Source organism: Paraphaeosphaeria sporulosa (assembly GCF_001642045.1).
Source record: "Paraphaeosphaeria sporulosa strain AP3s5-JAC2a unplaced genomic scaffold CC84scaffold_1, whole genome shotgun sequence".
NCBI classification, from domain to species: Eukaryota; Fungi; Ascomycota; class Dothideomycetes; order Pleosporales; family Didymosphaeriaceae; genus Paraphaeosphaeria; species Paraphaeosphaeria sporulosa.
The window spans coordinates 2,130,809-2,156,181 of NW_017253360.1; the positions used below are offsets into that span (position 1 = coordinate 2,130,809).

Below are 25,373 nucleotides of genomic sequence, written 5' to 3' on the forward strand. Positions count from 1 at the left end.
TTTGGAATATGCACGGTGGACGTGGGGAAAGAATTTCAGCTGAGCCGAACAAGTTAAGTTCCACTAGAAGTCGGAGTCAAAACGGGATCCTTTCATTGTCATACTCAAAGGGTGGATTGGGAAAGCGAACGCACCTCCACACATAAACGCGGTTGACTACGATAGCTGCTCTATGCAAGTGTAACATCATACAGTACAGATTTCCTTTCAAAAAAGTTAGCGGAAAGATTCAGCGTAGTTAATGGCGAACCACTCAGCAAACTAGCAGTGGATAAGCTACTATCCATAATACACCATCTCCGATATGCACTAGGTGCACGGATCCTCTTACTTCATGCGTCACACGCAAACATCTTAGACTATCCTTGCCCCTTCGGACTGTCGGAGACTCTGTACGACACTGACTACCTGAACTAGATTCTTCCATCCAAATTTAGGTATGCTTGCTAACACATATGCTCCGGTCTCGCTTGATGTGCAAGAGCTCTGGAACCCTAAAGATCAATACGTCAATGCAAGTTTTCAGCTACAAGTCTCCGTCTCATCGTCCACTGCTGACTATTGGTAGAATTCGACAACCATATCTTATACACCCCTTCAGTGCTGACAGATATGTCTCATGGGCTACTTGTTCGTCCAGTCGCTTGACACAGAGCAGTTAACAAAGAAAACCTTCGACACATAGACGGTCGGTTGCATGACATGCAAATCGGGCCTACCTTCAGACGCTCGATCGCCCCAAAGATCAGTTCACAATCGTCCCTCCCCTACGTTCCATGATCCGACCCACGATCTACTCCTCCCCTTTACCCGTACAATCCTCTGCCAATTCCAAATCAACACAAACACTACCCTGTCACGCATACCAAGACTTTCCCAGCCCCCAAATCCCCACCCTAGTAGCCCTAAGCTTCGTGGCTTGAGCCCACATCAAGCCTAGTATGACACACAGCTGACCTTGGCCGCGGTGGCTGCAGCAGATCATTATAATATATCTCACGTTTCCGGTGCATGGTACCGCAGCTGAGGACTGATGGGAGCAAAGGATTGGTCGGAGGTGAAACGCGGCATTCACGCACGCGTAGGTGATGTCGCTGTTCGTTCATGAGCGTGTGCATTGATGGTGTGAGCATCTCATTACGCATCATCTTATCCAAAGGACAGGACAAGGAGCAAAAAGACCCACTGCACTTCACTTGCAACGCACAATGAGTACAAAGCGAAGGTTTCTTCATTGCCAAGGGTACCCGATGGTACCATCAAAAACCAAAACAGCTCAAGCCCACTGTACGTGAGTCTCCCATGCCATCTAAACGCCAAGCTTCATGATAGTACAGCATGCACACTCGCTATGCTTAAGACAGACCCGGTGAACGCCACTTCGATACCAAACCCGATGAAGGTCAAGCGAAACCAGACCTAATAAACATCAATCCAAGACCAGACCCGATGAACGCCAACCCAAAACAAAATTCAATGAACGACAACGCCATTTCGAAAACCAGAATGCCTCTATGCACATCGTAGGCCATAGGCTCTTTGTTTCCAACACGCCGTAATAAAAAAGGCCTTGAGACAAGAGAATGGAATAAACGGGCCTTGGCGCTAGATTGCATCAACGCCGATAACCAAGTCGTCCATACTACGGTCCATAGTTGGGCCGGGCAGTTGGTCGTGGATTGTAAATTCGGATTCCCTCGCGGTACTCCCTCTGAATTACCTCACGTTCTTGCCGCATCCTTTCTGCGTCCAGAGCTTTCTGCCTCTCCTGCCTCTCCGCCTCCTGGACTCGTACTCTCTCCCTCTCTTTCGCCTCCTGTACCCTTCGCTTTCTTTCCGCTTCTTGGGCTTTTCGCGCCTCCCGCACCTCCCGGATCGCCTCTTCTTCAGCACCATGCTACGGGCCACGGTTGGGCTGGGGTGTCGGTCGCGGGCTTGGATTGTAAGTCCAAGCACCCTCACGGAAGAGCCTCTCCTTCGCCTCCCGGTCTTTTCGCCTCTCTTCTTCAGTGACCTGGTCGTTGGCCCAGTAGGCACTGCTTGTGCGCTCCCGGAAACGCTTATGCCTCTCCTTGTTCGGAAAAACTTGCTCCATGTTAAGAGGCGCAATCGGACCGAACACCTGTTCCGGGTCGACCAGTTGTTGCTGCGTCAACAACTCTCGTAGATTTGGCGTATTCACCCAGCTGGGCTGCTCGAAGTCGTTGTCCGAGTCCTCGTCTTCAGAGTCGGTCAAGATGTCTGGCAGCTTGATGTCATCGCCATTGGGATATTGTGGCTGTGGAGTCTTCGCTGACTGAGAGGGCTCGGCAAATGGAATCTTGCCCTTTGCGAACTGCGAGTTCGGATGCGCGGGCGTGATAGGGTTCAGCTTTGCCTGAGTCGAAGGACGCTTAGGGGGCCGCTGGAGCGTAGACTCGTCTTGCTCGAATGGTCGCTTCGCAGGCTTAGCTGGATTAACCGGGGGAACGGGGACTTGAATGCGGTTGGCGTCCTGAATTGTTTGCATGCGCGCAACCGGGCGGGCAGATGCGAGGTCTGCACGCGTCGTAGCCGGAACTGCCTTTGGCTTCTCAATGGGTTTCTCTGCCGGCTTTTGTACAGGTGGCCTCGCGACGCGAGGCGCTGGTTTGGGAGCTGTCTTGTAAGATGCTCCAGACTTAGTCGACAGAGATGATGCTGGTCGGGGCGGTGCGGCATGAGTAGGCTTTGTGGCAGGCGGACCCATCCTCTGTGTAGAAGGAGCTGACTTCGCTGCAACCGGAGCGGTAGTTGACGGAGCAGGGACTGAAGCGGCGTGCTTGGATGCAGTAGGCGGAGCCTGGCCGTAACGACTGTTGTGCAGAGAAACCATAATCTTCTGGGGCTTAGCCTTGGGAAGCGTCTCCTTGCTGTTGGGCTTGACAAGCTTCTTTGGTTCAGGCTTGCGCGGCTCTCTGAGCTTTGTTCCAGTCGTTGGAAGAAAGCTCTTCGGAGGCGGCGGCGGCGGCATCTCATCTGCCGAGTCGGTCTCGTTAGAAGAAGCAGTGTTTGCCCGAGCTGGCTGAGGACGAGATTGCAAAGCCTGGGCAATTGCGACTGGCGTCTTTGTGGTAGCCGCAGGGACCTGTCTTAGGCTTTGTTGCGAGGTCATTGCTGATGGCGTCTTCGTGGTCGTAGCCTTGGTCTTCTGGTGATGCGCAGCAGCTTTGAGTTGTTCTTTCGAACGCATTTCTTTAAGTCTATCGTCAAGACGCTGCTTCTCCCGGATGTCTTTTTCCTTCTGCTTCTCTCGTTCAGTAGAGCTGCGAGTTCGTCGGCCATCCTCCTTCGCAGGGCTGCTAGACGTCGCGGAGGCTGCCTTCGACTTGCTAGATTTCAGAGACTCTTTAGAGGGGGACCGTAAGTGTGAGAAAATGGATGTGCCAGCTTTCTCAGTGCGCTGTGGGCTGCGGAAAACATCATCACTGGACTGCTGATCCTTGATTGTGGGGCGCACAGGGCTTTGAGCAAGTGCATCGAGTTTGACCTGCGCACTGGTGGCGCTTGAACCAATGATCTTTTCTTTGGCGGCACGGAGAGCTGAATAGAACTTAGCCTTGGACGCGCTGAGAGGGCCATCCATGTATTTCTTACCAGTCGGGGAGCCTGTCGGGGTGGTTGACTCCACGACTGCCGGAAGATCAGGGTTAGAGACGCAGATTGGCTTGGGCTTGGTCTTAGAAGGAGATGGCCGGGCTTGCTCGGAGTGGCTCTTGCTGAAAGGAGGGCGCTTAGGGCTCTGTGCCGGGGCAGCAGTCCGGATAGGCGAGATCCAGTCATCATCGTCTTCACTGTGCTCTAGATCTGCAGGAGGAAGGCTAGGATACGCTGGCTGTGATAGGGGTACTGGCTGCGCCGACTGCGGGGGTTGCGACTGTTGCGACGATTCCTTCAATTGTGATGTAGAGAAGCTCGTTGCTTGACTCATCTGTGACGCCAGGATATTCTGGCTGATTCGCTTCGGTGCCTCATTTTGCTGCTTGAGCATGTTGATGCGCTCAAGAAGGCGCTGAGATGACGTTTTGTTGTGAAGCTTGGTCGCTTCCAGTTCCTCACGTGGCAGCTCTGCTCGCTCCTCGTCCACATCCATTGCATCTTGCTGAGGTTCTGGAGCCGGTAATTGAGAGCCACCAAGGCTTTTGCCGCCGGTGAATCGACCCAAGTTGCTGCTCCGTGCCTTGTTCAGGTCAACATGGCTGGTTCGAGATGTTCGATTGCCCATGCTTTTCTTTGCAAGCAATGGCTCGCGTGCTGGCAAGGATGCAAACGTGAGACTGCTCTTGCGGACGAGTGGCTTCACGGGACTGGACGAGTCGGAAGGCGATCGAACATCGTCATCAATTTCCATGTTATCTTCGACCTCGTGGTGGACAACCGTATCATCGTGCTGTACTTCCTCGATTTCGGCGCGTTCTGAAGTAGTGAAAATCTCGGCCGGTGGCATGAGTGTTCTCGGTTCCGGCACGTCTATGTGCTGATTCGCAGTAGGAAGCGCGGCGTGTGTGTCAGCGGAAATGCTATATGACTCTGAGACACGTCTTGGTGGCTCTGGGAACGCAGGTATGTCGTCGATTGCCATATCATCGGCATCTGAACTCTGATCGTGGCGAAAAACAGCACCCCGAGCGTCGGACTCTGGCTCATCCAGCCTGGTCTCGTCGACCTCCATCGCGTCGTGCCCCTCGTACCTCGCGCGCAAGTCTTCGTTAGAAGCGCTCTTGCTGTTGCTGTTGCTGCCAAAGGCTTCCTTGGCTGATACGAACGAGTCGCCGGTATCACGTCGTTCTTCCTCACAAGCCTGTGTCGACGGTGCGAAAGACTGTCCAAAGGACTGTGTCGCTTGCGTGGGCTGTGTAGACTGTGTTTGTGGTGGAGAAAACACATCATCGTCTTGAGAAGGGGCGGTGCCCTGTGTCGATGCTACTTGGCTATACTGCGATGTGGCGGTAGAATGCGCCGTCGCGGGTCGCCGCTCGGGGGATGTGTGCTGGCTGCGATATCCATAACTGCCTCGGTTCTCCTTGTCTTTGTTGATTAGGGTCGCAAATAGTGAAACAGCGGGCGACTTCGCTGGCGATCGTGCCGGTATGACGTTCTCAGCATCTTCTGCGATGTTGAAGCGCGATTTGATTGGGCCTTTGTTGAGGTGGCCCTTGAGGCTCTGTTCGGCCGCACTGGCGCGGCGCTGTGCATTGCCACTAACAATGTTTCCTAGAGGCTGCGGACAAGTCAGGAGGTGGTCGGGGATCAGATTGGAGCAAGCGTGTACCTGGCGCGTCTCTACAGCCTGCTTGCGCGCGGTTCGCGGTGTCTTTCCGCGTAGTTTTCCGGGTGTCTTGAAGACGTCCAGTTTGTTCCTGAGGGCTGGTCAGCAACTGCGCCAACAGAGTGGGCAGGCGCGACGTACTGTCCATTTTGTGCAAATATCTCGGCCATGTGCTCATTGAGCCATTCAAGCTCATTGCGCACCGAGAAGCCAAAGTCCTCGACCTCCTGTGCGACCAAGTCATCGGCCTGCTTCCTCTCATCGAGGACCCAGCGTGCAGACCCTATGGCAGGGACTCTGCTTCGAGCGGCGGCCATCGCGTCGTTTCCTGCGGGCGTGTGAAATCCAGGAAAGACGCGTTTTGCAACGTATCAGGCGGGATAGGAACAGTTATTGTGGTCCAGTATACTAGCTGAGCATGGCGCACTAAAGCTTGGGGGTTGTTGTGCGTGATTGTCGCGGTGTGGTTGCGGTGTGTGGAGGACCGGGAAGGTGCGAGCACTGACGAGCCATTTGTTGTGAGCGAGTGGGCCCAAAACATTGCGCGCACGGACAGTCGCGGCCGCTAACACTTGAAAGGTACTAACGGCCTCGAGACATCTGAGATGATCGGAATCGCCATCGTGTATCAAGTCCAATACCTAACGTCGTTCCGGCATTTTTCTCATCATCAAATCTGGCTGCGCATTTGAAGGCGTTCATGCATGTCTAGTGGGAGATCTTACGCGGCCGCTACTCCGCGACGCCCGAGGGTACCAAGGCAATGCTAGCTGGCAACACGATAGCTTCAGATCATCCAACCCCGCAGACCGTGCCATAGTGTCACGGACCTCACACGCACACTTCCATCCTGAACTCCGGAATGCCCATCGGGGACTGTTTTGACTCACCAGCAGGCAGCCGTTTTACGATTCCCTCTTATTTAGCGGAGGAGCTGACATAAAATTGTACTCCGCTGTAGCATTTTTGTGAGTGCGAACAATAGGGTAAACTGCGGCATTGTAGTTTTACAGGCGTCTTGCAGAGCGATTCATGACGGGACTGGGTGCGCTACGACCGCAATTTTGGGCATCATCCACTGCGCAGCGTTGTCGATTAATAGAATGGACTTGCTTCTTACAAACGCAGGGAAACGGACTAGTGGCCGAGATGTCTATCTGTACCAAAGTTTGTCGTCTGCACGTACCTGCATTTAAGACCAGCAAAGTGAGGAATCGACATCTCCGAAACCAGTGCAAATCACCGTTCCGCCCTACTCATAATCGAGTGCACCGCTGCATCTTTAGGCTGGAGCACCGCTAGGCAAAGTTCATCAAATTTGGAAAGAGTTGAGAGACGAGGTCCTTAAGCTAAACATAGGGAACATGAGCTGGACCGCTTTGATTGCAGCCGCCAGGGAGAACCTATGACAGCGTGTCAGTAGGTCATGGTCACGATATATTGTATCCAAGAGCTTGGACGGTACCACGTTATTGGACGTGGCACACCTGCTATCATCCCAACAACCATGTCTTCATGATGGGTTCAAACGACCTCATCATTGGCCGTCACTAATGACTGTACTCTCAAAAACTTATAACAACATATGCTTCTTCGCTTTTTGCACCAGAGCGCAAACCCAGTCCGAATTTACAGTGGCAAACCGCCACCATCGAAAAGTTCCCGTACCTGCTGGGTGCTCTAGCTCCTCGCCGATGAGCGTCAATGATATGAACCTGCCAGGAGCGTGGCCGCCTGAGCCTGCAGACTCAACAGTCTCTGCATCTATATCACCATCCCCCGCCCACTCGGCGACAAGACCGGTGGCTCTGATACACAGGAGACGTCCAGGCGCCAGTGTCGTAGATAATCCCATTACAGTGCATAGCCGATCGAGGCACGCGCATAATTCCGGTCCTATTCGAACACATCAATCGGATTTCAGCACTATAGAGGCGAATCCAGTGAGATCTAGATCGAACGATCGATCGGGCCCCAGCGTCTATCCTTACTTAACGCCAAACCAACATACAATGAAGAACGAGCGAGTGAAGACACAGGAAGCGGTACAAAAAACGACAAGCCACATACCCCGAGCATTGCTGGAAGCGCATGCACCACCTAAGAAGGATTGGGAGGCCAGAAAAGGACATTGGACCCAGAAAGATATGAAGCGATTCCAACAGAAACTGGAGGACCTTTACAAAAACGAGCACGAAGGAGAGAAGCAGGTTACTGACTATGCACGGGTGGACGACGGGCACCGCTCTACATCCATCTCTTCCGGCATGGAGGCGTCTAGAGCACTCAGGGATCCCCAAGGAAATGTTTCAAAAGCATTTGCTTCTTCGTCAGCGCCTACGCTGACACGATATATCAAACCGAGAGATCAGCAGCACTCCCATGATGGGAGCTCAGTTCGGACCGACTACTATCATCACACTGAAGTGACGCCTGTTCCACGGTCTTCTGATCCAAGTGCAACTAACGTCAACAATATAGCTAATAGCTCTGCTTTAACGCTAGGACTGATGGCAGATGCGACGACGTGCACCCAGACTCAGGCCCACAAGGAGGTAGATCAGCGAGCTCATGATCTGAAAGCGCGACAACGGAGGAATCATGAACATAGGCGTCTGCTTGCTCGAATGGAAGCTGCGAACAGAGCACATGCGAACAGAAAAGCCACCGCTGAGCTCCAGCAGATCACAAAAGGTATGCAGAATATGAGGATCTCGCATGTCGGTGGAGGAGTTTCAGCGCCGCCTGTCCGACTTGAGATCAGACCGTCTCCCTCCGCCAATTCCAACCAACAGGCAGAACGAGTCAACACCGTATTTATGCCCCCCGACCCTACGAATAACGGTGTTCTCTTTGCTACGAAACAGTCGCTATTCGTTTCTGGCATTGAAACGAACGATGGTAATCGCTCCGAAGGCACTCTGTCTCACAAGCACACCCAGAAACTCAACTATGGCCAGCCCATTCAAGACACCAGCACAACTAGAGATGCTACAGCCATCCGTACGATCGAAGAAGTAGACCGGGCCCGCAAGATGCAAGAACTCCACGAACAATTTCTCAATGGTAGAATGTTGGCCACTGACGCGCTGGCCTCTGTCAAATCCCATGCCCAAGATGATCAGAACAACAAGGCATACCTTCCCTTCTTCAAAGACACGGGAGCCGAGTCCACTCATACCATGTTGAACAAAGACCATTTCCTCTCTCACCCAAACGATGACCAGCCCAGGAGGCCGAAAAGCGACCATCACCCCTGCAAAAGGGCACACTTCCACCCCACGGACATGATGGCAGTGCCGAAGCCGCTGTGTCTCGATCCCGCACCGACTGCAGCGGCAGCTGACGATGCCAACCTGGATCTCTACGGTCCCCCTTCTCCACGAGTTACGTTCCCACCTGCTAGAGGTTTCACGGATATCCCGCTCTCTTCTCCTCCACATCAGGGTAGCCTGGAGAATGACTTCGTTGAGGTGGATGTCGAAGAGCTCGACGGCTTGGAGTGGGAGGTAATAAACGCGTAGGCGGCTGAAAACACGAGGAAGACAGCAAAGGTGAGTGGTTGGTGGAGTGGGATGAGTATCGTTATAGGGTGGAAGAGGTACGGCGCGACGAAGTGTTGGGGAGACTGGAATGCGTAGAATCGCGATGCGTGCGCGGCCTGTTTTGTGGCAAGATGCAACAGATACAGATAACAACCTTGGAAAAGCGATTCTTTAGTCTACTTTTTCACACTGACGTGTTGCCAAAGACTGAACACGCTCGTAATGACGAAACTATTGATTTCTCATCATACTACTAAGATACGTGTATCTGCTGATATTCCATCCTTCCATCCATCGGGGTATATTCCAAGAACGAGTGCACGCCAGCCCATATGCGTGGCTTCCTAATCGCAATGCAATGCAAAAAGCCCCCCAAAAAAATCATAAACAAGAAAAGACCAATCAAACCTTCAACCGTGCTTTTAGCCAGCCCCAACATCTGTAGCGACAGTACTGTTACGAAGGCGCCTCATGCACCATCCTCCCCTCCGCCTCCACGGCCCCATACATCCCTTGCTCCCCGCAGCTCGTCACCCTGTCCTGCGGCACCTTCTTGTCTCTGCTGACTCCGTTCCACGCCTTCCAGTTTTTAGGCGGGTCTTCGGTCGTGCTGACGCGCGGTTCTTCGCCGTAGACGTTGCAGCCGATGAAGCCATCGGCGTTGTATTGTACTTCTGACATTCCGGGTGTGGGCGGTGGAGCGGCCCAGTCTTGGTGTTGTTGTGGTTGTTGGGCGAGCTGCGCTTCGCGCTTGCGGCGGCGATCACGCAGGACGAGAAAGACGATGGCAAAAACAAGGGCGCCAACGATGATGAGGCCGCCCAGCACGCCGCCAATGATGGCCGGAGTGTTGTTTGGCTTGCCATCGCCCTTGGCCACCTGTTGCGGTGTTTCGGTTGGTGTGGGAGAGGTTGTAGGCGATGTTGACAACGAGGATGATGTGGAAGAGTCGCCGCTACCAGGAACACTGTAACCGCTCCATGTGAGTGGTATTTCCCCTGTAGTCGCTGAGTCTGTGCATCCCCATTCTTTCATAGTCGTGGTACGTCCGGCGGTAGTATACACGAAGTGGAATTCATAGCACTCAGGGTTCGCAGTGAGACTGCATTTTGCGATGTAGTCATTGGATGAACAGTCGCGATCGCAGCTTTTCGACAAGAGGGTTTTGGGCAAGCATGTCGTGTAGAGCGTACATGATGAGGCAGGCTGGTAGGGGTCACAGCATCCATGGTTGCCGTACAATGTGTTGGTCGCGCATTGGTATTTAGATTGACGGCAGGTGAAAGCTGATGCTGTTGCACTATTAGCATTTACATCTCAACTTTGATAGAAAAAATGCGCACTCTGAATGCCGTCAAAGAACCCACAAGTTCCGGCCCGTGCAAAGGTTTGCCACGGCTCATCGTCGCGCCTCAAGAGTTCGATCACACCGAAACGTGGAGCCTTTGTGGGGGCCGGATTCCACCCATCAACTGCCGGCGAGACCAAGGTGGGTTTCGGCACAGTAAAGATGGCAGCTTTCACCACTGCTCCCGGGGCCAAGATGGCGCACAGTAAGGCGTGTTTCCACATCTGTTTCAAATTCCATCCGAGAACGTAGGTGTCGTAAACATCCAAAGTCAGGCTGTCATGGTGTGCACGGTGCGGAAGGTGGGGATGGCCGGCGCGTAGTCGCGGCTGTGGGAAATAAGGCGAGAGCGAAAACCGACACGAAGGAAAGGCGGGCACAGCAGTTTTAAGCACAGGAAGGCTGAGCGGCTCACCGTGCGCGAGCCCACGATATTTGACGTCGCCTGCACGCCATGGCGCACTGCGCTGCCCTGTCGATCGAATGAGCACCGTTGTGGCATGGTGGTGAGTGCTAGGGTCATGCGGGTAAGCTTAAGCTACGTGTTGCTACGTCAGGTAAAGCGTGTTGGTTTGCGGTCAGCGAGGGACGAATGGGACGGAGCATCACGTTGCCTTGCTCCCTCATCCGCCGGCTCAGGCTAGAGAATTGCCGTGAGCTGCGTGGGTGCAGGGTTGAAGGTGGGCGAAGGAATGATGTGTTTGGAGGGGAGGCTGCGGCTGAGTGCATTTGGCTTAGCATCGCTGACCAGTCATGGGCAGGAGAGGTCTTGGGGGTGCACAAATATAGCTCTGGTGTCGCTACTTTAACGAGTGGTTGGGATCCCTTCGTAGGTGCATCGGAAGTCTTGCCTCGCGATATCATCCCTTCGATCGATCCAGAGGAGCATCTGGACTGACATGACGGCATTCTTGTTTCTCTTCTTGTGCAAAAAGTCCTGCGTAGCATCCGTGGCAGAAGGATATAATGGACATGGGCATTGGGTCCGCGAGACTGGGCCTCGACAGATCGCACTACAATGCGACAGAGGTCACGCCTAACCCCAAGCGAGGGGAGATATACGAGGCCACTCGGCCCATTTCACATTTGTAGCCGGAAAAATCGGTTCTAGGAAAAAGCACCGAATCGATGCGGAATTCTCTCGGATGCACGTCTTGACCTCGCATGATTCAGTGCCATCTTTCTGGGTGCCGTCGTAATTGATTTTGTTACAACAACGCCGCGACAATACATTTTGCAATATCGGTGAAGGGGCCGCCAACCTGCCGGGTCAGTGTTCATGCGTCTTGTGAGTGCTGGGGCCAAAAGATGATAAGTTATGCATGGATAAAAATACAGGGCGTCTGCAAACAGCCAACTCTTTACACAGTGCATCCTACAAAGGTATTTCCACCAGAACGCCGTGTTGATCCAAAGTATAGTAGACTCCTCCCATGCGTGCACGCTAATTGTGCGATAGTTCCACGTCGCACCATGTGACGCGATGTACATATGATATACAAGTCTTTGAGACGTAGCGGATGTGTGGCGAGTGCGTCTCACTTCCGCTTGTGAGGACCGACGATGTTTGGGTACATGCGCGAGAGATGGTAGTTGATGTTGTTCTTCTTTGGGTTGGTGTCGCGCTGCGGTTGTTAGCCCTCTTCCATCTCGTAAACATGAACGCGCAAGACTTACTGGCGCATCCATACACTGCCGTAACTTTTGCTCCAGCTGTGCGCAGCCTTGAGCAGCAGCCGCTTGACCTGACGATGCCCAACATCCTGTTCTCCAGTCAGCACACTGTCCCTGGATCCTCTCTTGTCCTGTTTCCCGCGTCCAGCGCATCCTTCGCTACCATTGTCCGCCAGCACAACATACGGGGCCGGGTGCTACGTACCCAGGACTGAAGACATGATGCCTAGGCAGGGGTTTGTCTCGGGCTTGTTCGGTCGTCTAACGCGGAGCTTAGGGAGCGGCGGCAGCGGACGGTGCGTAGCCGACTGGATCGTGACATTTTGCGGTTTCGGGACCATGTTGGATCGCGATGGAGGATCGGCAGGCACGCTATCGCAGTGGAACGGGCAGCACCGGGCGTGGGAAATCTCGAGATGCTGGAGTCTGGTGTTGCAGCCGAAAACCTTGGGAATCAATCCCCGCGGCGGCTTAGTGCAGGAGCTAGCAGGGGCCGCTTCAGCACTAATCCGCTTTGGTGTGTTTGTTATGGCTTCGAGCTCTCGTTGCCTGCCAGCGCACACACGACGCCGTCACCGCCGCGATTTGCGGATTGTTCTTTCTCATGCGCGCATCTTCTGCACCATTAGTTTGCATTGCTATATCTTCCTCGCAACAACCATCAAGCATGGCCTCGATGGCCACTTCATCGCATAAGAACGCGCCGGCCTTTGCGCAAACATGGGACGAATCCGACGCTGCTTTCCTCGACCCGAAGTCGCTACCCATACAGAGGCTACCGCGAGCCTGGGATCGTAAACAGGAGGTTAAGACAGCCGGGAACGGGAAGAAGAAGGAAATCTGGCGCAAGTACGGCACGCGATCGCGCACATCCGACGCAACTTCGAGATACGATCCGGAAGACGATACACGGGCAAGAGCTGTCAAGCGACAGCAGCGCATGAGCCCTAAGGCTATAGAAAAGTCGGCGGCTTCGCGCTTCGGTCAATCACGCGCTTTTAAGGCAACCCGCTGGGACCGTCGGAAAAGCGTGCTACCAAGTAGGTACCCTGTCCGAGAAGTCGGGGCTGCACTAACCAAGCATGAAGGGAAAAAGGTTGTAGGAGCGGAAACCTCACCGGAAGTTGAAGACGACAACGACGACGAGCAAGACACGACAACCACGGACCTTGGCAATGACAGCTTCTCAGAAATGACCGTTGATAGTGTGAGGGCAGAAGCACAAGAGATGGTGTTACTGCCTGAGGGTGAAGGCCGCAGAGCTACATTTACATTCCTCCTCGATGATGACGAAAAGGTCTCGTACGCAGAGGCTATGGACGACACTTCTGCTTCGATTGTGGACGATGCCCATACCGAACATCTCGAACAAGACGTCACTCTCACGCGGCTCTTCCAGGCTTCCCACGATGTGTCTTTCGAAGACGCAACTCCGTTAGAAACTCTGAGTTATCCCGATGTACCCACTGTGTCCGCTTCTGAAGATGGTGCCGCTGTTCCTATTGAGGAAGACAAATTATGTGAGGAAGTCGTCGACCGAGAAACCGATGAACACCCTGTCTCGGTCCAGCCTGCAGAAGATGCAATGGACGAAGACACGGCTACAGAGGCAGAGCCCGTCGCTCGGGACGTTACGGGAGGAGACAGCGAGGTTGCTGCTGGAGGGGTTGCGTATCCGGCACTTCCCCAAGAGCCTGATGCCGAAGAGCCAGCTGATCGCATAGACGATTCCCTAGAGATCGACACGACTGCCCCTTGGTCTCCTCAAACTTCTGAAGCTGACTCTGCGGATTTTGACTTTGATGGCCAAGATGAAGACCTGGACGAGAATTTTACGGAGGCATCCTTGCAGATGAACATACAGCGAGACATGCAATTAGAGCAGCCATCTCGTTTAGACAGCTGCGCGCTTGGAGATACTGAAGATGTTGCAAATCAGGAAGACTCACACAGGCCGTCTCTAACGGTAGATAATGGTGTGGACGATATCGCGTCAGGCCTTCAGTTTGGACCCGTAGATTCGTCTAGGGAACCGACACCACGGAAACTGCGATCACCTTCGCCGCCACCACGAACAGCAAGCGGACCAGAAGATACTACCATGACGTTCGCTTTCGACGATGATACTGCCCTACTGAAGGACTTCCTTTCTCGAGCAGCAGCCAGCAAAGCGAACAAGGCTGAGACCATTGCTCGACGCGAATCTCTGCAGAACCGCCGCGATTCAGATGTCATACGCCACGCCCTCGCATCTCCTCGCAAGGCACTCGAAGACAAAGATCCAAACTCCCCTTCAAAGTTCGATAATGACACGACGCTGAACCTATCTCAAACACTCACCTTGGACCTGGAGTCTACTGTCCCCTTATCCCCAGGCAAAGGCTCAACCCCGGCGGAGACAAAGGCGGAAGACGCCGATAACTCCAAAGCGGGAGGTATATCGAGACGCTCATCGCGAGCGCGTACATCGCGTCTTCCAGCGCCCTCATCGATTCCATCCGGTCCGCCAAAGATATCCGTGAAGCGTGACGGCGGCGACCCGGTCGTCCTCAAGAAAACCGACGCACAAGAGCTGAGTTTGCTCACTCGATCCAACACACGCAAGAACAAGCAAGGCGGCGTGGCCGTCAACGTCCGCCTCTTGAAGCTTTTGAGTGAGGCTCGCATTACTGAAGCCAAAGGCACCGCAGAATCGACCGAGGCCATAGTTCGGGTGCCTGGAAAGAAATACGTCCGCTGGGACTCCCAGCTGGCTTACTTCCAAGAGAACCCACAGGCTATCGCTGACGCCCTCGCTGACGCAGAGTCTCTTGCTACGCCCGACGAGCTGAGCACAGCTGCCCCAGTCGCAAAGCCTACCAGAGTGAAGGTGCCTAAGTTTGACAAGGACGCGACACCCAAGGTGCGCAAGGTCAGGAATTTAGGCCCCAGGAACGGTACGCCTGGCAAGGGGCTGCTCACGCCTGCATCATTGCTTCCAGACGCCATGATGGCCGACAAAGAAGAGCTGGAAGAGAAGCAGCGGATGTCCAAGCCGAAGACCAGCAGGATTAGGAAGATGGCCGTGGCAAGCACAGACACCACATCCACACCTGCACCTGTAGAGTCGAAGCTCCCCATGCTAGATATCGCTCCCGTCGGCATCGACCCCACGAAAGTGTCGTCGATGAAGGAGCGTAAGAGCAGACTGGCAACGCCCAGGAAAGTAAAGCTGCCTCAGCTCTCTTCTTCGGCTTTAGGAGAAGGGAAGGAGAATCAAGGCAAGAGTATCGCGGCGCCTGCGCCCAGGAAAAGCATCCCGATGCCATCTGTGGTCATACCCGCAAAGATGGAGATGCCTGTGACAACGACGGGATTGCCACGGCGGAGAGGGAGGAAGACATAGGGTTCGCTTGTGTGGCGCGTCTCACGGTTCTTACGATGGAGTTGCATACCTTTCCTTTCTGCATTGTAGCACTTGAGCGGCGGTATCTGGATTGCATAGGCGTTTTCTGACTGCATGCATGGATTCCAGGTGTTTGGCATGGTGGAGTTTGATACTATTGCTATCGGCTAATACATACCCGCAAGGGACTTTGCATTTCGAGAGCACGCGGCTTGATGATCAAATTGCAGTGATATTTCGCTTACACTATGCTACATTACGTCGGGCACTTACTTGAGGCGCTTCTCGGCGGCCTTCCAGTTGATGACGTCCCAGATGGCCTTGAAGTACTCGGCCTTGCGGTTCTGGTACTGCAGGTAGTACGCGTGCTCCCAGGCATCCACGCCCAGGATGGGACGGAACTGTCCCACGACCGGGTCCTGGTTCGCATACGTCTTGATGCCGACCTTGCCCGTCTGTGTGTCCTGGACGAGCCAGGCCCACCCGCTACCCTGGATGCCCGCGAGCGCCGCGTTGAACTTCTCCTTGAAGGCGTCGAGGCTGCCGTAGCTGTCGTTGATGGCGCCGGCGAGGGCGCCAGTCGGGGGCTCGCCGCCGCCCTGGGAAGTCGGCGCGAGGTTCTCCCAGAAGAGGGTGTGGTTGATGTGGCCGCCGCCGTGGAAGTTGATGAGGGGCTGCAGGGCGATCTGCGCGGCGATGTCGTTCTTCTGCTTGGCCTCGGCGATCTGCTCGCTGAAGTTGTTGAACGAGGTCACGTAGGTGTTGTGGTGGTTCTTGTGGTGGAGCTCCATGATCTTGCCGCTGATGGCGGGCTCGAGCGCGCCGTAGTCGTCTGGTATCGCGGGTCAGTGAGGGTGCGCATGGCGTGTGGGTGGGACGGCTGTACAGGCAAGATCGGGCAGCGTAGCCTTTCCGCGTACGAAGGTGGTGCCGGCGATGCCAGCGCGGGCAGCAGACGAGGGCGCGGCGGCGCGCAGGGCCGAGCGGACGGCGGTGGTGCGAAGGAGTGTCGAGTTCATGCTGAATAGTCAATTGGTCGGTGCGAGGGTGTCAATTGGGGCGATGGAGGAGCGGAGCGTGCTGGAGACGTTGGAGAGGAGCTTGGGTGGAGCTCTGGCCTCATCCGCTAAGACAATCATAACCACTCTTTCGTCATCCCAAGACCTCCGAGCTCCGAGCTTCCGGAAGCTTTGCGCCGGGTCCGCCAGCCAATCGCGCAGCCATTGCCACGTGAGAGGTAGAACACATCCGAAGGCCTATCAGAGGGAGGCTGTTGTCACTGCAGGAGACGTTGGGGCAACAAAAGAGTCTGCCGCGCGTGGCTTTGATGCTTGCTGGTAGTTGCTGCTGTGGCGCCCCGCAGTCCTGTAAGCGGGCGCGGACCCTCGACTACACCACGTCAGGCGTCAGTTTGTCTGTCTCGTGCCTTGTTGGCTTTGCTTCACGATCTGTTGTGCATCCCGGTCGCTCGTGCTCACGCCATGTAACCTGATCCCTACATCGCTCAGGTACATGTCGACAAACACGGACACACCGTTTACGTGCTACCAATAAGGCTGTCGACCATTCTGTCTTCTTCCTTTGATCAGTATACCCCGCAATGGCGTCCAGGAATTCTTGGAACTCTGCCCCCGCCGCAAGTGTCCACCTTCCCAACGGCCAGACCCTCAGCATAACGCCCGTGTTCGGTGGGCTGTTCTTCAAGAGCAATGATCTAACAAACCACCATTCCCCGTTCCCAGCTGGCTGGACCGTAGTCCTGAACTCGGAGGATGGGGACTTGGACGAGGAAGACAACCACGATGACAGCTCCAACGACGATGCGCGCGTGCCTCCAAAACGAACGCATCGGTACAGGAAACCCACGTTACACGGCGACCACCTCTACATCTCGTCGATATCGAATCCCTCGAGCAGCGACTTCAAGCCCGCCACCTCCCCGACGCGCCAGATCGCCATGATGCTGTGGGCAACCTTGTACTGGTACTTCCACCAGCCAGAACCGAGCCTACATATTACGACCAAGGATTCGATAAATACCCCCGAGCCTGGAAGGCCAGAAGGCGAGTGGCGCATCAACGTCAACAGGGAGGGCATCTTCAAGGGCAAAGTCGTACTGCCCAAACTCGAGCGCATGGGCCTCATAACCAGCGAAGACAGCAGCGTGGGCACTGCGCAAGAGGAGGGCAGCCCCGAGGGATGGACGCGCATGTTCGTCAGCCGCAGGTCTTTCTGGCAGCTAGACCCCCGCATATACCTCTTCACGCTCTCGCCCATGGCACAATCGCCCTTTCCCGCCGGCTCGCCCTACCCGTCGCGGCCTGGTAGTCCCGTCTCCGGCGCAGACTCCGAACCGCGAAAAGAAGTCCAGCTCGATGCCGTCTCGCAAGGTCTCTGGTCGCCGGCCGGCCCAGGCCCCTTCCACTCGACTTCCCACCTGCCAACGTACTATCCGCCTCCCCCACCGCAGTTCGTCTTCACAAACAACGTGCGGCATCCACTGAGACCGAAACCCCCTAGGCAGGGCGAGATCTTCTACACAAGATACGTACCCAGCTTGTCGCAATATCTCTCCTTCCGCGTCGCCTCCGTATCGAACAAAGCACTCAGACATCGCGGACCAGTGGCAAGCCACACACCTACACCGCACCGCAACACGCCCCTCCCGGCCTCCGACTCCCACGTCCCCACCGTCTCCTCCCTGAACCTCAACTTGTCCGACCCAGAGTATCTCCACAAGTGGATGAACGAGCCGCGCGTGTCCTACTTCTGGGGCGAATCCGGGCCCGAAGAGCACCAGCTCAAGTTCCTCCAAGCCGGCCTCAAGTCCAAACATTCTTTCCCCGTGATCGGATGCTGGGACGGCCGGCCGTTTGGCTACTTTGAGATCTACTGGGTCAAAGAGGACAAGTTGGGGCGCTACATGGAGAACGTGGGGAACTACGACCGGGGGATCCATTGTTTGGTTGGCGAGCAGGAGTTTCGGGGGCCGCATCGCGTCAAGGTGTGGCTGAGTGCGTTGGTGCATTATTGCTTTTTGGCCGATTTGCGGACGGAGAGCGTGGTGCTGGAGCCGAGGGTGGATAATGAGAAGTGAGCAGCATTGACAGCGTGTGTGAAGTGTATACTGACGAGAACAGGCTGGCGCAATACCTCATGGACGTGGGGTTCTACAAGGAGAGGGAGATCAGCTTTCCGCACAAGCAGAGCAATCTGATGAAGATCAAGAGGGATGCGTGGGATGGGCCGTATCTCTAGGGGCGCTGCGGAGCCCGAGGTTACGTCTGGCATATGGAAAACGGCGGCTTGAGTTTGAGATTTCCACAGCTCGCAGCGACCTGCAGCAATGCACGAGCGATCATGATTGAACGTAGTCACATCATCAACCATTTTACCGTCAAAGAAGGATCGAGGAGCACAAAGTGGTCATGACTTGTTTGATTAATGCGTCGACGCCGGGCGCAAGGAATCCATGCGCCCCTCTTCTCCATCCACCCCCTGCTAGCGAAAGCAACCCGCTGTACAGTCCGGACCCAGCTAAATACAAAGCACAAATGGTATAAAGGTCGTAATCGTCGTCATCCCAGCCCATCCCATCGTGCCAACAAAGCCTAATGGTAATATGTAATATACGTCAAGAATCGAATCACGACCTCACCCCTCGCTACCACGCATCTCCAAAGATATCCTTGGGACTCTGCACCAAGTCGCCCCTATCCGGCTGCTTCCGCCCATCCCACTTCTTCGCCGCCTTGCGCTCCTTCTTCGTCACCAGATGCGGCGTGACGGGCGTGACGGGCGTGAATGGCATGTACGGGCTGTACGGCGTGTAGGGCACACCCGTCTTGGGCGTATTCATGCTGAGGTGGTCGGTGCGCCGGTTCAGCACCGTGGTCCGGAGGTCTGGCGACTTGAGGGGCTCGGCGTAGCCGCGGAGGGGGAGCGAGTTCTGCGAGGATGTTGCGGAGCGGGTGAAGGAGACGGTGGGATTGGTGCGCGGCGCCGGCGCGGTGGTGGGGGAGGGCGCGTTTGACGAGTTTTGGCGCTGAGGGGCCGGATGTGGGAGAGGCTGGACGGTGTCGAGGTGCTCGTAGGCTTCCTCAAGATCCGCCGGTGTGGTGGGTGAATTTGCTTGTGTGGGTGGTGATGGCGGCGCACCAGGGTTGTGGTAGTAGCGCGGGGAGAGGGGGGTGCGTTCGTCGTCAGCGAATTCGCCGGGGTATTTTTGGATGGGGCCTGAGATGCGGAGGTTTTTGAGGTTGAAACCGCGTTTGCTGGAGGAGGTGGATTTCTTGGAGAGGATGCTGCGGGGGGATGAGGGGCGCTCGCGTGGCAAAGGAGCGGTGGTTGGACCGTTGGAGAAGCCTGGTGGGTAGATGGCCTTTACCGGGGAGGAGGGGTTGGAGTGTGATGGCATGGTGGTATTGATGGCCGATGGACGGCGGGAGTGTGGCTGTGGCTCGCTGGATTCGAGGCTTGCTTGCGAGGTGATGGACTTCTTCCTGTCGTGGTCCATGACAGCGGCGTAGAGACGCTCCATCTCGGCCTGGGCGCGTGCCTTGTTCTCCTCAATCACTCTCTGGTCGAACGAGCCAGGGCTATGGATCACTGGACTGATCGCAACAGGACTCTCAGGCGCGTCCCCGTTCTCAATGTCCTTCTCTTTCTTGAAGATCTTCCTCCAGCTGGAAACACTCCTAGCAGAGCCTATAGGCGAGGTAGGACTCCGCAGTGAGGCGTCCCGACGCTTCGTGACGAGCTCGAGCTCGAGCGTCTTGGGTGAGTTTTCTGTTCTCCTCCTCATTTTTCTTCCGACTGTGACAAGCAATAGGCCCCAGATGAGAACAGTGACGGCGTAGGCACCGACAATGGCACAGATTTGCGCGGGCAGGAGATTCTTATCTCGCGAGGCTTTCGCCGAAGCTGGGGGGCCGTCCTCTGGCGAGGGCGTGGGGTCGCGGTAGTTGTCAAGAAAGTTGTAAGGAGCGGCGTGTACAAAATCAACAAGCAAAAGCAGGAGTGCGGGTGGGAGGAGAGCCCGTCGCATCGTCGTTTTAACTCCAGTCCCGGCCCTGAGAGTCGACCCTTAAGGCGGGTGAGGGCAGATCAATGTGCGCCGCAAATGTGCTAATCTGCGACACACAGGAGGGGCCGGGTGAAATGCAAAGTGTAACAGCGTTCGACATGGTGCCTGTAAAGATGTGCGGGCGGCTGTATGTATATCTGGGCTGTGGATGGACGGGTCGCTGCGAGGGGAGGGGTGTGATGGCTGGGGATGCGAGGTACCGGCGCTGATTGGCCCAGTGTTTCGTTGCGCGACCATTCACTGCACCCCTGTAAGCGCCGGGCGGGGGCAGCTCATGCGCGTCCAACCCACAGAGGAACAAGGTCTGAATTGGCGAGCCGCCTGGCCACGCAGTCGGTGCCCAGCTCCAATTTAATGGCTTCCGAGATGCAGAATATTGACGTGGAGTGCAGCAGCAGCGCTGTCGAGAGCGCAGAAACAATGTTTCCTCGCCCCGCGAAACGCTCTCCCGCAAGAAACAGCACCCCAACACGAAGGCCCGTCTGCGACGCACGATTCGCCTCACGCGGATCTACGCGAGCTAGCCGAGACAGCACAGAGCGGAACTTGCCCTTCCCTTCCTTTCTTATGCGAAGAGAACCCTGCAGCCGTCTCTCCACGATCCTACTCGCTGGTGCCATGTTTCCTCTGGCGCCGTGGTTGCCAATCAACCCACACCCTCCAAGCCACCAGCCCTGGCATGGCACCTGAGAGGACGCTCCGAGGTGATTATGCTGACTCGGGTTCCAGACCGCCTGGGTGCTCGGTCGTCCGGTCGCGACATCGGGCGAGGCTCGTCACACCTGGGGAGTCACGTTATACTTCAGAAAGCGTGCTGCGGGTTCATGCACCGTGTGGGGGCGCACTAATGCATGAGCACTGTGTCGCCACTGGTAAGATAAGTATAGTTCTTGTGTAGCTTCGGCGGAGGGCGCTGACTGCGAACCCATATTGGTCGACCGAGGAAATGGATCGGTGTGCCTGATCTTTTAGGTTGTGAAGTCGGAGCGAATGATGTATATGAGATGCTGTGAAGACGGACATGTTCTGCGAAACTGACTCGGTCGCATCGCAGGTGATGATAGCGGACTTTGCTTGCTTGATGCCCAGGTGGACTACATGCGGAAATAGCAGGGTTGGGAGCTTGGACTATTGGACTTGAACGGCCAATGCATTGAGATACTCCCCATTGTCCTGATACTAACGATCACGCTCGGTTCACATTCTCCTGTTGGTCGTCCTTGCGCATTATCTGATCATTGAGAGAGAGGAAGTATTGGCATGCCCAATTTACCACAACGGCTCCCAAGACCAGACGCGGAACCAAAGCATCGAATTGGACACGGACCGCTCATGCTATTTATACTGACATCCTTGGGAGGTTCATTTTGGTTGATTGGCATCAGTACCAAGAGCGCCACAAATACAACATATGTCACAATGAGGAGTTCAATAGCCCACGAGGCAGCAGAGTGCCTTTGGTGACATTATTACATTATTACAAGCTATACGCTGCAATCCAAAATGCCTTAACATTACCGATGCCTTTTCCCATGACGATATTACCATCCGAACCGTGTGTATACTCTGTAGAAGCGCCATGCGATGCTATGCTAGTGCCAAAAATCAGAACGCTAAATGCAACGACCATAAAATACTCCTAAGAAAGAAGACGAAGTGAATGCTCAATGCATGACGGAAGACCTCCACCGATCAATGGCATCCCTCTGTCGTGGATCCATTGGTGGCTCCACCATCATGGGGCCCATGTTCTGCTGCATGCCCATACCGGGCCGCATCATCCCCATGTTCATGTTCATACCGCTCATTGGCATCGTCGGCAGGTTGATCATGGACGACTGCCTCATGCCAGCCATACCCATTGGGCCCATCTGTGGATATCCCATTCCTTGCATGCCGCCCATAGGCATACCCGCCATGTTCATTTGCATGCCCATCATCTGTTGCGGCATCATGCCGTAACCGCCCATCCCCATCATCGGCTGCTGCGATTGCGCCTGCGGGAAGTACGAGTTGCGCTGCCCTCCGAGCAGATTGACGGAGGACATGGAAGCGTTCGTCATGGGATTACCAGACAACGCGGGCGCAGTCATCGGCGTAGCAAGGTTCACGCCCGCCATCCTATCCTTGTAGGCTTGAATGTTTGCACCAATGGGCTGGTCTTGTGTTGCCCTGCCGACACCTTCACCCAGGAGTGGCTGCTCGAGGTTATATGTAGAGCTGCGCTGATTTAGGTCCATTCGTGATACGCGACGACGCTCTTGCTTGATTGCATTTTTGGCAAGCAGGCTGCCCTGTGGGAGGGAGGAGAGGAGTTGTTCGTCTGAAACCTTGCGTGCCGAGTTGTTCGGGTCAATTGGGTGCGCCCCAAGCACATCAGCCATCGACATGGAGGCTCGGAGAGGAGGTCGGCTGCCATGAGGATTGGCATCACCTCTGGCGAGGGCTTCCGCTTGCAGACGCGCTCGTCTTTGACCCAGGGTTTCTTCCTCGCCGTCGTTCGCAGGGGATGCTGCTGGGTTAGGCTTCTCTTCTTCGTTGATGCCGAACTGGCTCATCATTTCAGTCGCGAAATCATGGCTTACGGTACTCTTTCGTACGTCAACAACGGCTTCATCAAGAGCCTGCTGGTCTTTTAGGCGACGAATGCGCTGTGCAAGAGTTTCGCCTTCGTCCTCTTCCGATTCAGGCTGAGGCGTCGTGGACGTTGGGACGTCGAGATGCTGGCTGGAACGATTGAGCTCTGTAAACTGCGTGTTGCGTCTTGTTGGATCCATGAGCTTTGTGTCTCGGTTGTTGCCATATAGTCGAGATTTTCGCTGGCTGAGAGGCTCATTCTGCTCTATCTCACGCTGTGCTATCAAGCCTATCGGTCGATCCCAGTCATCCTTTGTAGCTGCGCCCTTTCGTTGGTTGGCTAGGCCATCACGTCCAGGATACAACATTCCGAGGGGAACATCTTCATCCGAATCTGCGTCTTCTTCTGGAGGAGCTTGCGCCTCCCAAGCAAGATTGACCTTCTTTTTCAGTCGCTTCTTTTTCTCAATCTCCGCGACAGCGTCAAGCTCCAACAAGGTAGCATGCATGCCGTTCGGGAAAGCTGTTGCTGCCGTGAGATTGCGTGTCTTCTGTTGAGCTTTGCGCATCTGAAGCTCAGCAAGCAGCGTCGTCGGGGCACCAAAGTACTGCTCCTCCGGTTCTTCCTCTTCTTCCTCTTCCTCGTCATCTTCAGAATGTTCACGGTCGCCGTCAACGGAGTGTACCGCATGCTCGTCGTTCGGATCAGGGCCTCTAGCATCAGGATCGTGGTCTTCGAGCTCATCGCCCAAGCTCATTCGGCTTTCCGTAGCGCGCACGGTCAACAGGTTGAGATCCGCCGAGCTATTGCGTTTCTTCAGCTTGTTCAGCGGGTCACCATGTGAATTTCGCCGCGTGTCCAACAGATTCAAAGAGCTTCGACTCTTGCGTGACTCAATCTTATCGAGCTCGTTCGCCTTCGAGCCCGTCCGTTGATGCTTCTTCTTTTCTTGTCCATAGACCTCGTTACCAACATGCCCAGCATACGGATGATCCGTGAAAGCGGACACGGGAGCGTGTGCAGACGCTTCAAGGATGTTGTTCAGCGTATCTTGGGCAGATTCACCCTTCACTTCAAATTCCTGGGCAGGTGCAGGAGCATCGAAGTATGCACTTGCCCGTAGCTGAGGAGGAAGATTGGCCAAGTTTCTGCTTTTCCTGTTCGCCTTTGGAGATGTCGGTGATGGGCCATTCTCAGACAGCCACGGTGCAGATTTCCGATTCTCGTTTTGCATTGACTCCAGGAGCTGGGTGCGTCGCCTTGCTTGCACGTTTGTGTTTGGGACTTTAGACAGTCGCTGGGGCAGGTTGAGCATCCGCGGCACAGGCGCTGGGTAGTAGACCATGCCGTCGTCCGGGGGAGGTGCTCCTTGAGGCAGAGGCCCCGGCGCTGGCTTCAGCAGGGAAGAGTCTCGGCTCCCGTTGCCCCCAAAGTTCATAGGCTCGTCCTCCGGCACCGCATCTGGACAATGTGTACCATCAAAATCCTGCCACAGTGTACGCAGTTTGTGGGTGGTGTCGGTCGAGGCGGCCGTGGGAGGACGATCGGGCAGGTCCCGGTCTTCGTAAGCATTCTGCTGTTGGTGCTCGTAGGAGTCGGCGAGGATGACACTGTGACGGAGCTCTTGCTGGAGCTGCTGCGCCATTTCGTCGTACTGTCGCGTGAAGGACGAGACAGAACGAGGCCGTGTGAGGGGCGGCGATTGTTGACGCTGCGAGTCGCTGTCCCGGCGAGGCGGCGGCGAGCCTGGATGCTCCTCGATCCGCTCCATTGTCTCCTCCTCTTCGTCGACGCGCATGATCTGGTCCAGGCGGGATGCTTTCGAGTTGGACCGCTGGCGCTGCAGGGCGGGTTGCGAGGAGCTGGACCGGAGTGAGCCCGTGGGTGAGGCCAGGTAGCCGCCGGGCGAGTATCCTCCCCAGCGCGCAGCACCGTTGACGTCGACGATCGAGTTGGTGAAAGAGCTGACGGACGCGCCGCGGCTCCTCGTATCAATGCGTCGGATGGGCTCCTCAGCCACAAAAGCGGATAGGAGGGATGATCGGCGGCTGTCGGACAATTTCTGCTCTTGATGCAATTTCCGTATCTCTTCTCCCAGATCAGAGCCCTTCTCGCTCATGCGCTCTGCGTGCTCCTCCAGGCGTTCGATGTTGCCGACGTAGGCCCCCTGGAGTGACTGGAGGTCGGGCGTTGGGTGCTGGAGGTCGGGCGACGCAGCGCGGACGGGGTGCGCCAGCGCAGTCGTGGTGGGTGGCGAGGTGGCCATGGCTTTTCAATAGGCGGAAACCCGCCCAATGTGTGCAGTATTGCAGGATAGGGGAATGTTGATGCTCAATAGCACCATTGCTATGCTCCAAGAATAGAGAAGCAACTGGCTTGCTGGGGTCCCCCGGCCGTCCTCCCGAAACTTGGCATCGTTTTCGCTAGCGTCCTGGGCCGTCCATTCGCGACTGATGCCTCGCACATCGTG

General features: G+C 55.5%; 10 protein-coding genes across 10 annotated transcripts; 3 read left to right on the top strand and 7 right to left on the bottom strand.

Moving 5' to 3' along the window:
• Positions 1 to 1,897: 1,897 nt before the first annotated feature.
• On the bottom strand, positions 1,898 to 5,755 carry CC84DRAFT_1254276 (uncharacterized protein; the record flags this gene model as incomplete). The annotated part of the gene is made up of 3 exons (XM_018184446.1): positions 5,429 to 5,755; positions 5,291 to 5,378; positions 1,898 to 5,239 (listed from the first exon to the last, which is right to left on the bottom strand). The coding sequence occupies exons 1-3, from the start codon at positions 5,602 to 5,604 to the stop codon at positions 1,898 to 1,900; spliced, it is 3,606 nt and encodes a 1,201-aa protein (XP_018042270.1). The 5' UTR covers positions 5,605 to 5,755.
• A 3,320-nt stretch (positions 5,756 to 9,075) lies between these two features.
• On the bottom strand, positions 9,076 to 10,863 carry CC84DRAFT_1254278 (uncharacterized protein). Its single transcript, XM_018184447.1, has 2 exons — positions 10,176 to 10,863; positions 9,076 to 10,124 (listed from the first exon to the last, which is right to left on the bottom strand). The coding sequence occupies exons 1-2, from the start codon at positions 10,402 to 10,404 to the stop codon at positions 9,289 to 9,291; spliced, it is 1,065 nt and encodes a 354-aa protein (XP_018042271.1). The 5' UTR covers positions 10,405 to 10,863; the 3' UTR covers positions 9,076 to 9,288.
• A 608-nt stretch (positions 10,864 to 11,471) lies between these two features.
• Positions 11,472 to 12,289, bottom strand: CC84DRAFT_1159320 (mitochondrial ribosomal protein 10). Its single transcript, XM_018177196.1, has 3 exons — positions 12,060 to 12,289; positions 11,858 to 11,943; positions 11,472 to 11,805 (listed from the first exon to the last, which is right to left on the bottom strand). The coding sequence occupies exons 1-3, from the start codon at positions 12,193 to 12,195 to the stop codon at positions 11,719 to 11,721; spliced, it is 309 nt and encodes a 102-aa protein (XP_018042272.1). The 5' UTR covers positions 12,196 to 12,289; the 3' UTR covers positions 11,472 to 11,718.
• A 197-nt stretch (positions 12,290 to 12,486) lies between these two features.
• Positions 12,487 to 15,319, top strand: CC84DRAFT_1159321 (uncharacterized protein). Its single transcript, XM_018177197.1, has 2 exons — positions 12,487 to 12,894; positions 12,943 to 15,319. The coding sequence occupies exons 1-2, from the start codon at positions 12,522 to 12,524 to the stop codon at positions 15,237 to 15,239; spliced, it is 2,670 nt and encodes an 889-aa protein (XP_018042273.1). The 5' UTR covers positions 12,487 to 12,521; the 3' UTR covers positions 15,240 to 15,319.
• Positions 15,320 to 15,382: 63 nt separating this feature from the next.
• CC84DRAFT_1107790 (manganese and iron superoxide dismutase) lies at positions 15,383 to 16,586 on the bottom strand. The gene is made up of 2 exons (XM_018175182.1): positions 16,126 to 16,586; positions 15,383 to 16,071 (listed from the first exon to the last, which is right to left on the bottom strand). The coding sequence occupies exons 1-2, from the start codon at positions 16,256 to 16,258 to the stop codon at positions 15,509 to 15,511; spliced, it is 696 nt and encodes a 231-aa protein (XP_018042274.1). The 5' UTR covers positions 16,259 to 16,586; the 3' UTR covers positions 15,383 to 15,508.
• On the top strand, positions 16,554 to 18,590 carry CC84DRAFT_60368 (siderophore biosynthesis protein-like protein). The gene is made up of 2 exons (XM_018186852.1): positions 16,554 to 18,332; positions 18,380 to 18,590. The coding sequence occupies exons 1-2, from the start codon at positions 16,840 to 16,842 to the stop codon at positions 18,495 to 18,497; spliced, it is 1,611 nt and encodes a 536-aa protein (XP_018042275.1). The 5' UTR covers positions 16,554 to 16,839; the 3' UTR covers positions 18,498 to 18,590.
• On the bottom strand, positions 18,568 to 18,923 carry CC84DRAFT_60552 (uncharacterized protein). The gene has a single exon (XM_018186853.1). The coding sequence runs from the start codon at positions 18,829 to 18,831 to the stop codon at positions 18,637 to 18,639; it is 195 nt and encodes a 64-aa protein (XP_018042276.1). The 5' UTR covers positions 18,832 to 18,923; the 3' UTR covers positions 18,568 to 18,636.
• On the bottom strand, positions 18,664 to 20,463 carry CC84DRAFT_1159324 (uncharacterized protein). The gene has a single exon (XM_018177198.1). It carries the CDS (start codon positions 20,284 to 20,286, stop codon positions 18,904 to 18,906), a length of 1,383 nt encoding a protein of 460 aa, XP_018042277.1. The 5' UTR covers positions 20,287 to 20,463; the 3' UTR covers positions 18,664 to 18,903.
• On the top strand, positions 20,180 to 21,081 carry CC84DRAFT_60560 (uncharacterized protein). Its single transcript, XM_018186854.1, has one exon. The coding sequence runs from the start codon at positions 20,515 to 20,517 to the stop codon at positions 21,013 to 21,015; it is 501 nt and encodes a 166-aa protein (XP_018042278.1). The 5' UTR covers positions 20,180 to 20,514; the 3' UTR covers positions 21,016 to 21,081.
• A 679-nt stretch (positions 21,082 to 21,760) lies between these two features.
• CC84DRAFT_1159325 (uncharacterized protein) lies at positions 21,761 to 25,273 on the bottom strand. Its single transcript, XM_018177199.1, has one exon. The coding sequence runs from the start codon at positions 25,167 to 25,169 to the stop codon at positions 21,990 to 21,992; it is 3,180 nt and encodes a 1,059-aa protein (XP_018042279.1). The 5' UTR covers positions 25,170 to 25,273; the 3' UTR covers positions 21,761 to 21,989.
• Between the last annotated feature and the right edge of the window lie 100 nt (positions 25,274 to 25,373).

What these genes read in the sequence shown, in the direction of transcription:
- CC84DRAFT_1254278 (XM_018184447.1), bottom strand. Translation starts at nt 10,404, where the DNA reads ATGTGGAAACACGCCTTACTGTGCGCCATCTTGGCCCCGGGAGCAGTG. An exon ending in GTTCTTTGACGGCATTCAGA is followed by an intron (nt 10,125 to 10,175) that starts GTGCGCATTTTT and finishes ATAGTGCAACAG; the next exon opens with CATCAGCTTTCACCTGCCGT.
- CC84DRAFT_60552 (XM_018186853.1), bottom strand. Translation starts at nt 18,831, where the DNA reads ATGGGCTGGGATGACGACGATTACGACCTTTATACCATTTGTGCTTTG.
- CC84DRAFT_1159321 (XM_018177197.1), top strand. Translation starts at nt 12,522, where the DNA reads ATGGCCTCGATGGCCACTTCATCGCATAAGAACGCGCCGGCCTTTGCG. An exon ending in TCGGAAAAGCGTGCTACCAA is followed by an intron (nt 12,895 to 12,942) that starts GTAGGTACCCTG and finishes CCAAGCATGAAG; the next exon opens with GGAAAAAGGTTGTAGGAGCG.
- CC84DRAFT_60368 (XM_018186852.1), top strand. Translation starts at nt 16,840, where the DNA reads ATGGCGTCCAGGAATTCTTGGAACTCTGCCCCCGCCGCAAGTGTCCAC. An exon ending in CCGAGGGTGGATAATGAGAA is followed by an intron (nt 18,333 to 18,379) that starts GTGAGCAGCATT and finishes TGACGAGAACAG; the next exon opens with GCTGGCGCAATACCTCATGG.
- CC84DRAFT_1159325 (XM_018177199.1), bottom strand. Translation starts at nt 25,169, where the DNA reads ATGGCCACCTCGCCACCCACCACGACTGCGCTGGCGCACCCCGTCCGC.
- CC84DRAFT_1107790 (XM_018175182.1), bottom strand. Translation starts at nt 16,258, where the DNA reads ATGAACTCGACACTCCTTCGCACCACCGCCGTCCGCTCGGCCCTGCGC. An exon ending in TACGCTGCCCGATCTTGCCT is followed by an intron (nt 16,072 to 16,125) that starts GTACAGCCGTCC and finishes CCGCGATACCAG; the next exon opens with ACGACTACGGCGCGCTCGAG.
- CC84DRAFT_1159324 (XM_018177198.1), bottom strand. Translation starts at nt 20,286, where the DNA reads ATGCGACGGGCTCTCCTCCCACCCGCACTCCTGCTTTTGCTTGTTGAT.
- CC84DRAFT_60560 (XM_018186854.1), top strand. Translation starts at nt 20,515, where the DNA reads ATGCGAGGTACCGGCGCTGATTGGCCCAGTGTTTCGTTGCGCGACCAT.
- CC84DRAFT_1159320 (XM_018177196.1), bottom strand. Translation starts at nt 12,195, where the DNA reads ATGGTCCCGAAACCGCAAAATGTCACGATCCAGTCGGCTACGCACCGT. An exon ending in CATCATGTCTTCAGTCCTGG is followed by an intron (nt 11,944 to 12,059) that starts GTACGTAGCACC and finishes ACTGGAGAACAG; the next exon opens with GATGTTGGGCATCGTCAGGT. An exon ending in GGCAGTGTATGGATGCGCCA is followed by an intron (nt 11,806 to 11,857) that starts GTAAGTCTTGCG and finishes TAACAACCGCAG; the next exon opens with CGCGACACCAACCCAAAGAA.